Source organism: Pleurodeles waltl, chromosome 6 (assembly GCF_031143425.1).
Source record: "Pleurodeles waltl isolate 20211129_DDA chromosome 6, aPleWal1.hap1.20221129, whole genome shotgun sequence".
Taxonomy (NCBI): domain Eukaryota; kingdom Metazoa; phylum Chordata; class Amphibia; order Caudata; family Salamandridae; genus Pleurodeles; species Pleurodeles waltl.
In genome coordinates this window covers 1,607,609,175-1,607,624,701 of record NC_090445.1, presented here as the reverse complement: position 1 = coordinate 1,607,624,701, position 15,527 = coordinate 1,607,609,175, and the positions used below count along the sequence as shown (strand labels likewise).

Below are 15,527 nucleotides of genomic sequence, written 5' to 3'. Positions count from 1 at the left end.
TTTACTTAGGAATTTAGAGTACTTCCAGAGTCTCAAACGATCCTATTTTGCATATAAATCACCCCTAAGGTCTGCCGTGGGTGCCCCAAGGATTGGTTGCAGTGTAAATAAGCAGGGACTTTAGAAAAATATGTTTTATAAGCCTTGTTGAGGGAAAAACTACAAAATGTATGTCTCCCCACTGTAGTTAATAGGCTGCATAGGTTAACACTTAAATAATAAATAAATAAAATAATAAAGTCTTATTTTGGACAGAGAGGAGCTACATATGTCAAATTTGGTATCAGATTAAATGTTATAAGACATCCAACAAATTGCCAAGGTTGAATTAATTATAACTTGCACAGAGAAAGATTTATAACTCTTTCTAAAAGTTCCCAAATTCAGCCCTGTAGTGCCCTTTCCTGATCGGTCAGCCTCTGGCAGCCTGATCAAGCTACCTTAATGAGATGTGAAGTGGCCTGGGCTGAGACCAATGAAGCATCTGGTGCAGCAGATGGCAGAGTAGGATGGGGAAAGAGTATCCAAACTGGTTTTCAAAGGAGGAAAAGCCATGTGGGATAGAAACTGGACCTCCTCCATTTCCTGCTCCCCCCAGACCGATGGGAGCCCCAATGATTTGATTAGGAGAGGGGCTGGAAAAGGTGTGTTAGGGAGACTTAACCACATCAGTGGGTGGACTCAGCCAGATCTAACCTCCAAGGAGTAATTTTCTCCACCTTGGAGTTTTAGAGAATGTTGCTTTCTGGGATTGATTTTTGCCACACTTCACAGGAAGTGGTCACCCCAGAGGATTGCGGTCTGCACCCTATTGGGCAGGAGCAACCCCCATGTTTCCCATCCCAGGAGCAAGGATAAGTATGGCAGAGCTGCCCCACAATTCAGATCCCTGCTGGAAGAAGATACTGGAGAAGGACTTCCCTGCTGAACCCCTGGCCTGCACCTGAAGAACTGCACTAAAGGGGACTGAACCAAGATTTACTCAGAAATACAGTTCCTTGAAGTCAATAGCACCACCTGGGGCTATCACGGCATCGTGATCAACAAAACCAACAGCTCAGGCCAGCCGCGGCATGGCGGGCCAGCTACGGTGTCGGGAAGACCCGCAAACAGTACCTTGGATGTGTCGGGTGTCGTAATCCTCACGGTGAGCTCAGGAGAGCGGCGTCACTGATGTCGTGGTGTTGGTTCCAGAGTCTGTTCAGGAGTCGTCGGGCCCTTGAAGTCACACGCGTTGCAGATCAAACTACGGGCTAATGAAGTCAGCAGCGCTGGCATGGACGGCGTCGGGCTGCGATGCGAAGCGGGGCGATGAGACGTGGGGTGCCCAGAGGTCACAGTGCAGGCAGCGGCTCGGTGACGGCATCCAGCGAGACCAGGGCTGCGGTGTGAAGTGAGGCGGTGCAACGTGCGGTGTCCACAGGTCATGGTGCAGGCAGCGGAGTCATCATTGCGGAAGCGCTGTTGTCGGTAGGCCCAAGCCAGAGGTGCAGGGCAGGACAGTGCTTCGTGACCCCCAAGACCGCTGTCCACAGGCCATGGTGCAGGCAGGGATGCCTGGTGATGACACTGGAGTCGATGGTGCTGGCTTCGGTGGACCGGGGCTGCGGTGCAGGATGGGACAGTGCTTTGTGCTCCTCGCGAGCAGTGTCAACAGTGCAGCCTGGAACGAGTAATTAGGAAGATGCAGGATGCTGCTGACTCCAGATGAGGTGAAATCTGACTGGCTTTCTGACAATACCTGTAGAAGACTACAGCTGTTGACGTACATGGAAGTCAGTATTAATTCTGAAGGATACACTCTTTCCACCTGAGTACCTAGTTCTGCTCCTAGATAATGGACGGATAGAACCAAAAATCAATGGATAGAACTGGGATCTAGTTATTGGAAATGGAGATGGAGACACTTACATAAAATGGTGTAGTCTCTTGAAATGTCAATGCTTTTACTGAGCCAGTTATCCAACAAAGGACATAAGGATTTTTTCCTCAGAGATGTGCAGGGACAATCGTCATGAGCCTGGAAAAAGCCCTTGGAGCAGACTTCAGGCCAGACATAAGAAGTTTGTACAGATAGTGAGTGTTGTAAGCTTTCAGAATTTCTTAATATCATGAATGCCATACTAATACACATACAGACGTTATAACTATAATCAAAATTCAGCATTCACATGGCCACCACTGCTTCCTCTAAACCAATGTCAGGTTTTCTCACAGTGAGCAAATATGATCACGACTTCACCCTCAATTACACGGATGCACTTACAAATATTGTAAATAATCTTTCAGGTGAGATTACATATTACACTGAAAGAGAGGACTATGAATGTAGTTTTGTTTATTGGTTTAGCAATGTGTCAATTATGTTGTGCTTTTAGAAGTTGGTACCATATCGGTATAAATATGGTGAGGTTATAATCTTTGCCTTTGGTGTGGGCTTTATGGTTTGCATGGCTACCGTGCAAGGTATAGACTACTCAGCTAACCACAACTTGCAAATTTCATTGGTTTTCTGTTTTAATTGATAGCAGTAACTAACTTCAACTGTAGTTTTTGAGGGAATTTCAGTTTTTTTTTTTTAAACATACACTGAAGAGTGATAAAAAAAAAGCTAACCAGAACTTCATTTTACCCTTGGTTATTTTCAGTTTTTTTTTAAATTTTTTATCATATACTACATACAAATTCTATGAAACTATGTACAACCAAAGCAGCTGGCCACAGGGGCAGCTCCTGCAGTCAACATCGGTACATAACAGTTGTTTGCCCCAGGATCTAGCCTTTGAACAGGCTGCGCACCCAATCTGCTGGCAGCAGCCAACCCCTGCTGCTTTTATGAGCTGTCTGCGGACCCTTGCAGACTCAGAACCTTATACATCCATATGGTTTGTGACAAATGCATAATCCTGCAGTAAACGCTGCATCCACAGAATTAGCATAAGTTTGGTCACCCTCAACACGGTTTTATTTATTTAGAAATTGTTCACTAAAGGTAAACAAAACAAACCTTTTAAATTTCAATCAGTGCTCATTTTATAGGCATTTTGAGGAAAAACGTTTTTTTAAACTAGGTGCCCCAAAATAAACATGCAAATACATAATGGATTAGATGTTTAATATAGTCCTATATTTGCATCACTATGTTATGGTGCGACCTACAATGCTTTACAAAGTCACCAGACGGCACTGCCTCTTGCACTTTTTATTATAGCTTACCTACCCTTTTTCGAATCTTGCACTGTTTTTATTAAGGGTTTTTTGGAAGCTTTATTGATACAAATCCTAGATAACTAGAATAACTGCACCAAACTCTAGTGTGCAGCAAGCCTGTTTCCAAGTTTGGTGGAATCGATCCTGCTTTCTTCACTCGGATATGGGTAATCTCAGATTTATTTTGACGGTTCTCCAAAACTGAAGAATACTTCATCGTCTTTTTGCCTCACAGTTCTTTGCTCTGGCCTTTCAATGAGGTTTTTTTCAACTTCATTTTAATATACCTGTTTGGAAGCCACCGTTTTTAATTCTACTTTTAGTTGGTCGTAAGAACAAAGAGTCCAGCATGACCGGTAAGTGCATTTGGGCATTTTTTATGAAATCCAATGTTTGGGAAAGAAGTGATCTTTCTTATCCGTGTAAATATGTATCACAGATATGAACTACAGTGGTATTGCTGAAGAGATTCTACAAAGCTACAGGATGCCCACAGAAGTGTGGAAAGATGTGGGGTCTTAAGTGGAATCAAATGGAGAGTTTCATAATGTAATCATGGCTGCAACCGATTCTATAAGGTTATAATGTAACAACAGAGTTAGGCCATGTCTAAATTATCATGTGTCACTCAACAATCCCCGACTGTTTGTTGCTACATTATGATTTAACATGAAAAAGAAAGCATTATGGAAAAAATTCTTTTTTCATATTTTCTGCATTTAGATATACAACCTTATGCTGCAGCATTGTTGAGATAAAGGCAGTGGCTGGATCATGAGGTGTGTTAAAAATGCAGTAAAACACAAGATGGGAGAAATTCGAGTGCGCAACAACATATTGAGTCTTAACCATAGGTCCAGAGTTAAGTGAATTTCTCCCCAGCTGGAATAAGAAGAAAATTAACATATAAACATGCATACAAGCATGTAAACATAAATAGCACCAGGCCTAGGTAAGGCAATTTAAGACTATATATTTTAGACACATACTTGAGCACATACTTTAGTATGGGTTATTTTTTTCTACAAATAGATGCAAGTTTATAGGTAAACGTCTTTCACCTGTATGCTTTAGATAGAGTGCTATGACGAAGACTTAATGTGGCAACATTAGTTGCGCGGATGTTAGAAAGGACACGTTCCGATTTGCTATTCCTGTAGAACATATCCAGCTTGATTATACTTTGTCAGGTCTGCTTAGTTTTCTTTCCATCGTGTATGGAACAGTGCCTCAAAGGAATTTGCTTCTGTTTGTTTCTTTAGCTAATAGAAATAGACCTTGGGCTGATCCACTAACTTTTAGCGAGATTCACGAAGGATTTACGTATCTACTTACTTATTTATCAACTACTTGAACTGGGAATGGTCCCAATACTCTTCTTTGGTCCTAATTTCTGCAGCGAGGGAATATTTCGACTTTCTTTTTTTCAGACAAAGTTATCACGTGCTTTTTGTTGTTTGACGTATTCGTTTTAGGTAATATCAAGATCGAATTACAAAAGGAAAATTTTAGTAAGAACATATCAGCAATGGTAAGTTTCAAGAGTATAAGTCAAAGAAATGAAATCTGGAGCTTAGAGTTCTTATTTTAGGTTTAGATTAAGGTTTTCGAGGTCCTAAGTATTAGTTCTATGCCTCGATCTGTAATAATGTGATGAATGTTGTATCATCACCACTGTCTGTTTGGAAAATTGCTGACATTGTGGCATTTCCAGGTAGCACTGAGAATGCATTTATCTTCCTCAATTAAAAAGTTGTTTAGCTAATCTGCTGAGCATCATCCTTTCAGATTTAATATTTTGGTCTGTGTCTTGGATCTGCTTTTTCTTATTTTATTTATTTATAGTCTTTTTTTTGCAGTCCAGTAGTGATGCAGACTTGGAAGTCATCTATTTTTATAACAATATTGAGCATTTATGGAAAAACACTATTGTCAACTATAATGTCTGCCAGACTCTTCTGGCGGCAAAGACGTAAAGTGTTTGTTGTTTGCCAAACAAACAGAGATACAAACAGCGAACAAACAAGCCATGGACTACAATGACTTTTGTGTACTGAGCATGCAATATTTGATAATAAACAATCTAATGAATAAAAATCAGGGATGAAAGAAGACTATGAAGTTTTTCAAAAGTACCCAACAATCTGAATTTAGAGATACAGGCCATTTGTACCCATCAGGGTTTTGAGATTACCCACCAGGTGACATGAAGTTAAAAAATAAAAAAAAATAAAAAAAAGGTATTTTGGGTGGCCACTGAACAGGAACTAATAAATATAGTGAAATTCAGTACGCAATAAAAAGTGTCCAACCACCCAGCCTTCACATACTTCAATTAATAGAAACAGACCAGATGTGTTGGTGGGCCGATGGCCTGTGGCTGGAAAGGCTCCAAAACATGGCAATGTAAAGGGTAAGAATTTTACAGGGTCCAATTTTGGGATGGTGGCTAACCCCTAAATTGTGTTTTTCGTGGTCAGCCGGTGCCCAGGGAAACCTGGCAACCCCAGACTTTCTGAAACTAGATATCCAGTAGTCTAGGGGGTTGTGGCTTATAAGGATCCCTGTACATTTTCTTACAGTTTCCAGCACACATCAAAACTAGGCCTTGAAAACTAAATTTTCCTCAGTTTCCACGGGCGAACAGTACCTCACTAAATCTGATAAATATTTGAGAGGCGAACTGTTCCCACAAGCACTTCCGTCAGTGAAATCCGCTTTAGGCGAACAGCTGCAACTGCTTTCAGTTTCACATTGATGACACCGGCGAGGTATGTGGGAAGATGAATTATGTTTAGCACAATCTGGGCAGTGCTGACAACGAGTCCAGCTCATCGGTTTCAGTGAAGAGGTGAACAACAATGCAAATCTATAAAATATCTAGTGATAAAAATGAAAGTGTTTAACTGATTGAGTATAACCCCAAAATGCTTTATTTTCTAACACACTACGTTCAATAAGTCTGTGCCAAAGTTCAATTAATGTATAAATAAAAAAAATAAGTATTTAAGTAAAATTTGGCGGAAACAAGTCCATTTAGTTCAAGAAAAATAAGAATAGCGAGACAAAGGCTTCGTTCATTAACGCATTGCTGAAAGCAAATGGAATGGCAGACAGCCGCAGTTCTTTTAAGTAAAACAAACACTTTTGGTCGTAGGTAGATCATGGAACAGTTCCATCCTGTAGTCCAGATCCTAAAGCAAACTACTAGGAATAGCAACAGATAGCATTCCATGGGAGTTGCCAAACTTTTTTCTCGTGGGCTACACTTTTTGGGGCTCATCCCAGGCAACTGGAGGGCTTGGACACACAACGTATACTTGATAAACATGATAAGGGCTACGTAAATCTCTAACTGAATAAAAAAATTAATCTAAGGAGATAACCGAGAAAATACTTATTCCAAAGTACACATACTGGGAACCTAATAAGCAGGGAAGGAGCATAACAGAAATCAAAGTGAAAAAGAATGTACTTTCAATTTCTCACCTGCTGCTAATATTTAAGTTCCTTAAGAGTTACATGTGTATGTTTTAGAATGTCTGTACAGCTTGTTCTAAAGTACAATATTCCGAGACAGCAATATCCTTTCACACTGTTTATAAACTGTGGATAACTCCTGATAAAATGGTCACCATCATATCGCAGGCATCCGAAGGGGTTAGCGTACAGTCAGTCTTGCAAAGGTATTTAGAATGTAACAGATGGCCAAAAAAAGTCAGTCATCATTTTCAAACCAGTTCATGACACGGCATACACTGCAGTCACCACACACGAAGTCAGCTGTTGCCACCCACAACTAGCAATCATAGACCATTTAAACTAATACTCCTACCTGTATCAGGCTGATCACGACTGAGCCAGTGTCCTTCCCAGATTTGTTCTCAATATCCGTCTGCAGCTTTATAACCTGACCCACAACATATCCTTTGAGGTCAGAAGACACACCAAGTGTCAAAGTCCCGGTCTTCAACAGCTTGTAGCTAAACTTTTTTGAAATTGAAGCTGTGTTTGGTTGCTGTGAAAAAAATACAACCCCTTTAAGTCACAGCACATTAGGAGTTGGAGCAAGAATAACTTGGCTTCTTAAAGAAAAAATATTTACCTGTAATCATAAGTTTAAGTCATGGATGTTTATGAAATTCACAAACAGAATGTTGCTGTCTAAAGTGTAAAGTTTATCAAAGCCATCTCTTCAACAAAAATACCTTTGAGCATATTCTTACCAGAAGGCAACACCATTTTTTTTTTTTTTTTACTATGAAGCTTAAAGTAAGAGATACTACCACCCTTTAATTTAACATTTTTTAAACTTGCAGGAAATGGAGAAAATGTACCAGAAAGAAATTGGACAACACAAATTTAAGACAGCAGGCTGCTCAACAATTACAGAATCCCGAGCAGTACCAGTCTGTTTAAATGGTTTCCCAGAGAAAGGACTAACATCTTCCTCTTTTGCTGTTTCTATTGTAGAGCTGGGAGAGATGTTTCTTACTTTGATGAAGGAGTGTAGTATTACAGATATGCAAGGTTTCCTATTCCATCATAGGATCTTCATTAAAGGTCATAAGCAGTGAATAAAAGAACACGTTTCTTGCTTTTGGAAATGCTCTTTCGGTTGGATACTCTCCCAAACAGCTGATTTCTCACCTTTTGATCCTTTTCCACCAAGTGCTTTCATGCACCATAGGTGGCACCATCAACTTTGCTGCAGCCTCGTCCCACCTCCTAAAGTGACCCTGTGAAGCAGTATACAGGTGCCACTCTTGCACGCTGACACCAGTTTACAACATAGCATTCCACACCCAGAAAAGCAGAGTATGAGAAGTGGAATGAGCACTGTGAAAAGAACCGAACACGGAGCCCTATTCGAACCTATAAGTGTACTTCACAGAACAGGGTGGAGGGTGGGTTGTGAGGAATCCGAGGTTAGGTACTCTCCACTAGATAGAGTGGTACCAGAGGTACGCAACTGTTGTTCTGAAGGAAATTTCTATGCACAGATGCCTTAATTTATCATGCAGTACCACCCTAAGAAGGGTCTGAGAAGTGCACCTCACACCAGAAAATCCTGTACGACTCTTCAATCAAAAGGGCCCTTCCCGTGGACCTAAGTTAAGGCAACAGTGCCTGGACAAACTGTGGAATGCTACCAATGTACCCACCTAGCAGATATACAGCAAAGTATCACCCCTAGCAAAGCACAGGAGGAAACATGTAAGACTTTAAAAAAAAAAAAAAAAAAAAATGGATCAAAACTGGGGACTTAAATAGAGGGCTAGTCAAGCAAATGTAGAAAGACCAAGAAGGAAAACATACAACTATTAATGTTGCAAACGGCAAGGCTTTGCTGAGCCAAATACAGGACAAAAAGAAGTACTGATAGGTTTGCCTGCAGTGGATTGACTAGACTGTCCTTGAACCAAGCCACAAACTTTGCCCAGCAGCCAGAAAGCATTTATTTAGTGGACTGGTGGCAAGCAGCCAGGTCACATTCACCATCTTTACAAATAAATCAAATCCACTTAATCTCCATGCATGGACATGTAGACTGTGGAGGTAGGGAGGCAGACCTCTGCCCTGCTGTAAAAAACATAGGTCCTCCCACAGAGGTAGACTGGGCGTGGGGCCAACACTGGGACTCACAAGGTCAGGACACCAGACCCTTTAAGCCTGATCAGAGGATCTCAGGATTAGCTGGGCATCTGCCCTCCTGACCATCTTGAATACACAAGGAAGCAGCAGCAAAGGTAGGAATGCATAAGGGAAACTGGAGATCCTGGAAGGCAGAACATGCCCCCAGGGAATCTTGAGGCAGACACTCTACAGAGCAAAAAGGTTAAAAAAAACAAATAGCATTTTCGGCTGTAGTGTTAAGATCTCCCCAAGATATACTGCAGTGGGCAAATAAGTCTTGAAATACTTCTGCATGCAGAATCAGCTCTGGGTCTGCTCAAATGCTTGTGATGAGCTCATTAGCACCAGCATTTTGGTACCCTTGCTGATGATTGACAGACAAGGAAACTCCCCAAAGACAACAGACAGGACTAAAACCTCAGGGCACCTGGCACAGTATGATACCACACATCATCCTGTTTGTTACAATATCACACAACAGTTGTGTTGCCATTTAACCTGCTTGATATAGCCCTTTCTGAAAGGGCCAGTTGACAGCACACAACTCAATACAGATGTGGCGCTTCTGCTTGAGGAGGGACCTGAAACTCTGATCTCTTCATCAAGGTGGCCTGCCAAGCCTAGACTGATGCATCTGTAAACACTGAACTCTGGATGGGTACGAAAGAGTGGCCTGCTGCAATTCACACTAGAATCCTTCAATCATCATTGAAGGTCCTGGACTACCTCCTCTGACATGACGATGTAGTCCGAGTGGCACCACTAGTGCATAGTCCTTTGAAGGAGGAGGTTCCACTGCATAGCCCACATGTGCTAACAGCAATAGGGTGCTAAAAGGATACACTAGGTCAGGAAACCAATAAGCTTCAAAACTGACGGAATGAGTACAAAAGGCAGAGTCCGAAGCATTAGGATCATATCCTGAATATCCCAAGACTCATTGAAGAGGTCTGAAACCTTTCAACCCTACAGTGCCCAGGATGGTTCCTACTGAGAGAATCTTCTGCACTGGCCAGAGGTGGGATTTTGCAATGTTCTTAGGCCTTCCATCCCAAAAACATACAGCAATCCTGAAACAGGACACTTAATTTGGAATCTTTTTAGGTATGGGATGATGACGTCCTCTTTGCAAACTGGGCCATGGGCATTGCTTTGGAAACGTAACATAGTAGATACTCTTTCAGAATTTCCAACATGCTGGTGCTTAGTTCAAATGTCCACCCTGCCAAGCGTCAAGAGCCATGCTATCAAAATCAGGGATAATGATTTTAGATGCTGAATTCACACTTGTAGCCTCATTAGGTTCAGTCTATATAGCAGACTTATAAGCAGTTTGATGAACATTTGAAGCAAAGCTGGATACCACTGTGATTGATTATAATCCATCAATGATTGAGAACTGTATGGTTTCAACAGCACAACTGGAATGAGTGGGATTGGAAAAAAAAGCATCTGGTAACGTCCTTGACCAACTTATCCACTAACTCTGGCTCCGGAGCATTGGAAGCGAAGTCTCTGCATATTTTGTTTTAAGATGATGCAAAGATGAATAGAGATGGCGTTCCCCACTCTTCAAAGATGTCTTACATAACTCTGTTGTGCAGCCCCACACATGGTTTTCACTGCAGAGGTGACTTAGGAATGATGCTTTCTTGTTTAGGGTGCCCAGGATCTGTACTGCTTTCAGCATGATGAACAAGTTACTTACTTTCAGTAACGCTTTTCTTGGTGGATGCAGTAGCTACCTGTGGATTCCTCACCTTATGAATTCTCCCAATGCGCCAGCATTTTTAATGAAAATTTTCTTCCTAGCTCTTCACGTCGACGAGGACGTCACAATTGCACAGCTCCGCACGCGACTCCGTCTGATGTCATTGTGGCAATAAGAACCCCTCGCCGGCGTGCTGATGTCAGTTTCACCATTTTTTATGTGCCTTTGAGGCAAACAGGTGAATACCAACTTCACAAGAACAATATATATATATATATATATACCAATTCAAATACAAATATGAATCACAATATTTGTTTATATTAAAAAAACACCAAAAACGTATATACATTTATAGGAAAATAAGTCTTTGTATGACCAGACAGGCAACGGGGAGGAGGGTGGGACTGTGAGGAATCCCCAGGTAGCTATTGTATCCACCAGAAAAAGCATTACCGAAAGTAAATAACTTGTTTTTCTGATGGTTACAACTACCTGTGGATTCCTCACCTTATGAATAGAATCCCAAAGCAGTCCCGCACTCTGAGGTGCGTGCCTGACCGGTCATACCAAGAAATCCTGCAAACAGAACGGACAAAATGGCCGTCCCTCCTAACTTCAGAGTCTAAGCAACAATGCTTCACAAAAGTGTGGACGGAAGCCCAAGTTGCAGCCTTACAATTTCAGCAACAGTGACACCTCTAGCCAAGGCCGAAGTGGCAGACTTAGCCCTGGTGGAATGGGCCCTAATACCTTCAGGAGGAACCTTCTTTACCAGTGAATAACAAATCTTTATGCAAAGAATGACCCACCTGGAAAGGGTTCTCTTGTTTACGGCCTTACCCTTCATCTTGCCCACATATCCAACGAAGGGTTGATCATCAATACAAAAGTCTCTTGTCCTTTCAATGTAAAAACTCAGAGCCCTTCTTGGATCTAGGCGATTAAGTCTTTTCTCCTTTGAAGGATGGGGAGGAGGGTAAAAGGACGAGAGGGTTATAGATTGCCCCATATGAAAGGGAAAGCCGCCCTGGTTTTCAGCACTACCTTGTCAGCATGAAAATATGTAAAAGGAGGTTTCACACTAAGAGCCTGGAGCTCATACACACACCCAGCAGACATGATAGCTGTGAGGAAAAAACGGTCAAGAATACATAGGCTCAAACAGTGAACCATTAAAAAAGTAAGAACCAAATTCAAATCCCACTGAAGCATGAGAAACAGAGTGGGAGTAAACTTGTTAGTCAGGCCTTTCAAGAACCTAATAACTATAGGGGACTTAAATAAGGAAGGCTGATCAGGAAGGCACAGAAAGGCAGACAGTGTCAATAAATACCTCTTTCACAGTAGCAACTGCCCATCCCTTCTGTGCCAAGGCAAGGGCAAAAAGCAAAACATCAGACAAATGGGCCTTTAAGGGATCAATTTGCTTCTCTCCACACCAAGTAACAAAGTTCGCCCATCTGTTAGTATAGACAGTCGCCTGGCTGATAAGATAACATCCATCACTTCTGGAGGGAGAGAAAAGAAAGAAAACAAGTTACTTACCTGTAACTACAGTTATCCAGTATTAGTATCTTTCATAAAATCAAATGCTTGAATCATCCCCCTCGTTGACGTGGTACATGAAAAAAGCAGTGAATAAAAAATTTCCATAGGCTATAATGCTAGCAAAATCACACATATAGCCTATTTATGTCCTTTTGTAAAAAAGAACCAAACTTGACTCATGACCAATCAGGCTCTAGCACCCTCTAGAATATTCCCCAGAGATGCTCATTCCCTCGGATTTTCTACCGCACGTCGTGTGAAGGGAGTCTCCCTGAGCTCTGCTCAGTTTTTCCCTCTCAAGACCAGATTTTCTTCAGAAAATGTCTGATTCTTCCAGAAGAGCAAGTTACTTACCTTTGGTAACGCTTTTTCTGGTGGATACATTAGCTACCTGTGGATTCCTCACCTTATGAATTCTCCCATGGGCCAGCATCCAACGGAAAATCTTCTTCCCAGCTCTCCACGTCAACGAGGACGTCACAATTGCACAGGTCCATGCGACTCCGTCTGACATCACCGTGCCAATAAGAGGTCCTTGCCGGCGTGCTGAAGTCCGTTTCACCCATTTGTTTACAGGTGAAAACCGACCTCACAATAGCTCCAATGAATACATATAATTCATAAAACCACAATGAATCAAAACCATCATTTGTATATACACATAATTACCAAAACCTATATACACCTGTAAAACAAACATCTTAGTGTAACCAGACAGGCAACGGAGAGGCGGGAGGGATTGTGAGGAATCCACAGGTAGCTAGTGTATCCACCAGAAAAAGTGTTTCCGAAGGTAAGTAACTTGTTCTTCTGATGGATACAACTACCTGTGGATTCCTCACCTTATGAATAGAGTCCCAAAGCAGTACTGCACTCGGAGGTGGGTGCCTGACTGGTTACACCAAGAAATCCTGCAATACAGATAGTGCAAAATGGCCGTCCCTCCTAACTTCGGAGTCCAAGCAGTAATGCCTTGCGAAGGTGTGGAGGGATGCCCAAGTTGCTGCCTTGCAAATATCCACCACCAGAACCACCCTCGCCTGGGCCGAAGTGGCAGACTTAGCCCTGATGGAATGGGCTCTAATACCATCAGGGGGAACCTTCTATGCCAACTAGTAGCAAACCTTGATACAGAGAAAGACCCACCTGGAGATCGTTCTTTTATTGACCGCTCTACCCTTCCTCTGTCCAATATACCCCACGAACGGCTGGTCCTTCAGACAAAGTCTTTCGTCCTTTCAATATAAAAACTGAATGCTCTTTTGGGGTCCAAACGGTGGCGCCTCTCTTCCTCCTTCGAGGGGTGAGGAGGACAGTAGAAAGATGGAAGGGTAATGGCCTGCGCCATATAAAAAGGAGTGACAACTTTTGGTAGGAAAGCCTCCCTGGTTTTCAGCACCACTTTATCAGGAAAGAATAAGGTAAAGGAGGGGTTTAACAGAAAGAGCCTGAAGCTCACCCACACGCCTAGCCGAGGTAATAGCTATCAGAAAAAACATCTCAAGAACTAGAAACCTTATTAAAAAAGTTAGAACGAGATTCAGATCCCACTGAGGCATATGAAAAGGAGTGGGAGGAAACCTATTAGTTAAACCTTTTAAAAACCTAATAACAATAGGCGATTTAAACAAGGAGGGATGATGCGGCAGACAAAGAAAGGCTGACAGTGCCGCCAAATAGCTCTTGACAGTAGGAAGGATTAGTTACTTACCTGTAAATCCTAGTTCTCTTCCAGGGGTATCCTCATCAAAGTCATAAACATTGAATATTCCCGCCCTTGTGCGGGGACCCCGGAGCATGTATAAAATACACACATATAAAGTATGAAATATGCACAAAAAAAAATATATATATAGCATTTTTAGTAGACATATCTTTCATACTAAATTCATATATACATGTGTAAAACAGCAATGCAGACTATAATCATAAACAAGCTAAAATGCTTTATTTCCATGGAGTTTTTATTTTTATTTTTTTAAACATTATAAAATTACAAAAGAGAATAAATATCTACCCAAGCCCCCACAACTGGGCTTAGGGACATAAGCAGCAGCAATATCTAGAGAAAAAAGAGAAAAAACGACATTGAAAAACAATGGAGCATTCTTAGCCAATAGGCTGCATGCAGGTTAACACAGGAGAACCATAAAAACTTTGGCACTGTGCCTTTAAGACCCTGAGCACCTCCAGTATCCCACCATGCCTCAGGGGTGAAGGAAAGGTGACAGTTGGTTCACAGTTAGGTCAGTACTTTTTTACTGTGACAATCTGTGAAACTGATTCGAAAGACAGTCTGTCCTGCACTTCTAGGAGACGTGCGTCCGGGGAGGAGGGTGGGTTGTTTATGACTTTGATGAGGATACCCCTGGAAGAGAACTAGGATTTACAGGTAAGTAACTAATCCTTCTCTTCCAGGGGATCCTCATCAATAGTCATAAACATTGAATAGATTAGCAAGCCCATCCCTAAACTCTGCGGACTGTCTAATAGAAGTGCAGGAATAGATACGTATTATGCAAATAAATTTCTCAAAGAGGCCTGCCCAACCTGGGCGTCTGCTCTTGCATCGGAGTCTAAACAGTAATGTCTAGTAAAAGCATGTAAAGACTTCCATGTAGCAGCCTTACAAATCTCAGAGATTGGGACATTGTTAAGGAGGGCAGCAGTAGCCGCTTTTCCCCTTGTGGAATGCGCTTTAGGCCTAGCTAGTAATTGTTTATTAGCCAGCTGGTAAGTATTAACAATACAAGAAACTATCCATCTTGATATCGTTCGTTTAGACGCTGCCTCTCCTGTCCTCAAATGACCATAATTTACAAACAAGTGGTTGGAATGTCTAATCGATTTTGTCTTATCCAAATAAAATTTTAGCACTTTTTTCAAGTCTAAGGAGTGCAATGCTTTCTCCGCCGGAGTCTCCGGATTGGGAAAGAAAGTCGGTAAAGATATAGTTTGATTGATATGGAATTCTGACACCACCTTCGGAAGGAAAGATGGGTGAGTTCGCAGAACCACTCTACTGTCGTGAAAAACTGTGTACGGTTCTTTGGAAGACAAAGCCTGAATCTCACTGACCCTCCTCGCGGAAGTAATGGCTACCAAAAAAGCAGTCTTCCACGTAAGGTGTTGTAAAGAGGCCTTGTGTATAGGTTCGAAAGGAGGGCCCATAAGTTTTGACAGTACTATGTTCAGTTCCCATGGAGGAGAGGGTCTCCGAATGGGAGGAAAAACTTTCTTCAAACCTTCTAAGAAATCCTTGACTACTGGTTTCGTAAAGAAGGATTCCTGAGAAGGTGACTTACGATAGGCTGTAATGGCAGACAAATGTACCTTAATAGATGATACCTGCAGACTGGACTTTGCCAGATGAAGTAAATAAGACAGTATGACATCCTCCTGAGCCCGTATGGGATTG

General features: G+C 41.9%; 1 protein-coding gene across 2 annotated transcripts in view; it reads right to left on the bottom strand.

The window, feature by feature from the left end:
• Positions 1-15,527, bottom strand: part of ARRDC1 (arrestin domain containing 1) — a 499,552-nt gene that overhangs the window by 119,766 nt on the left and 364,259 nt on the right. For both annotated transcript variants that reach the window (XM_069241475.1, XM_069241474.1), the window contains one exon: positions 7,046-7,228. In XM_069241475.1, coding sequence (XP_069097576.1) covers positions 7,046-7,228 — 183 coding nt within the window. The remainder of the gene's footprint in view (positions 1-7,045; positions 7,229-15,527) is intronic.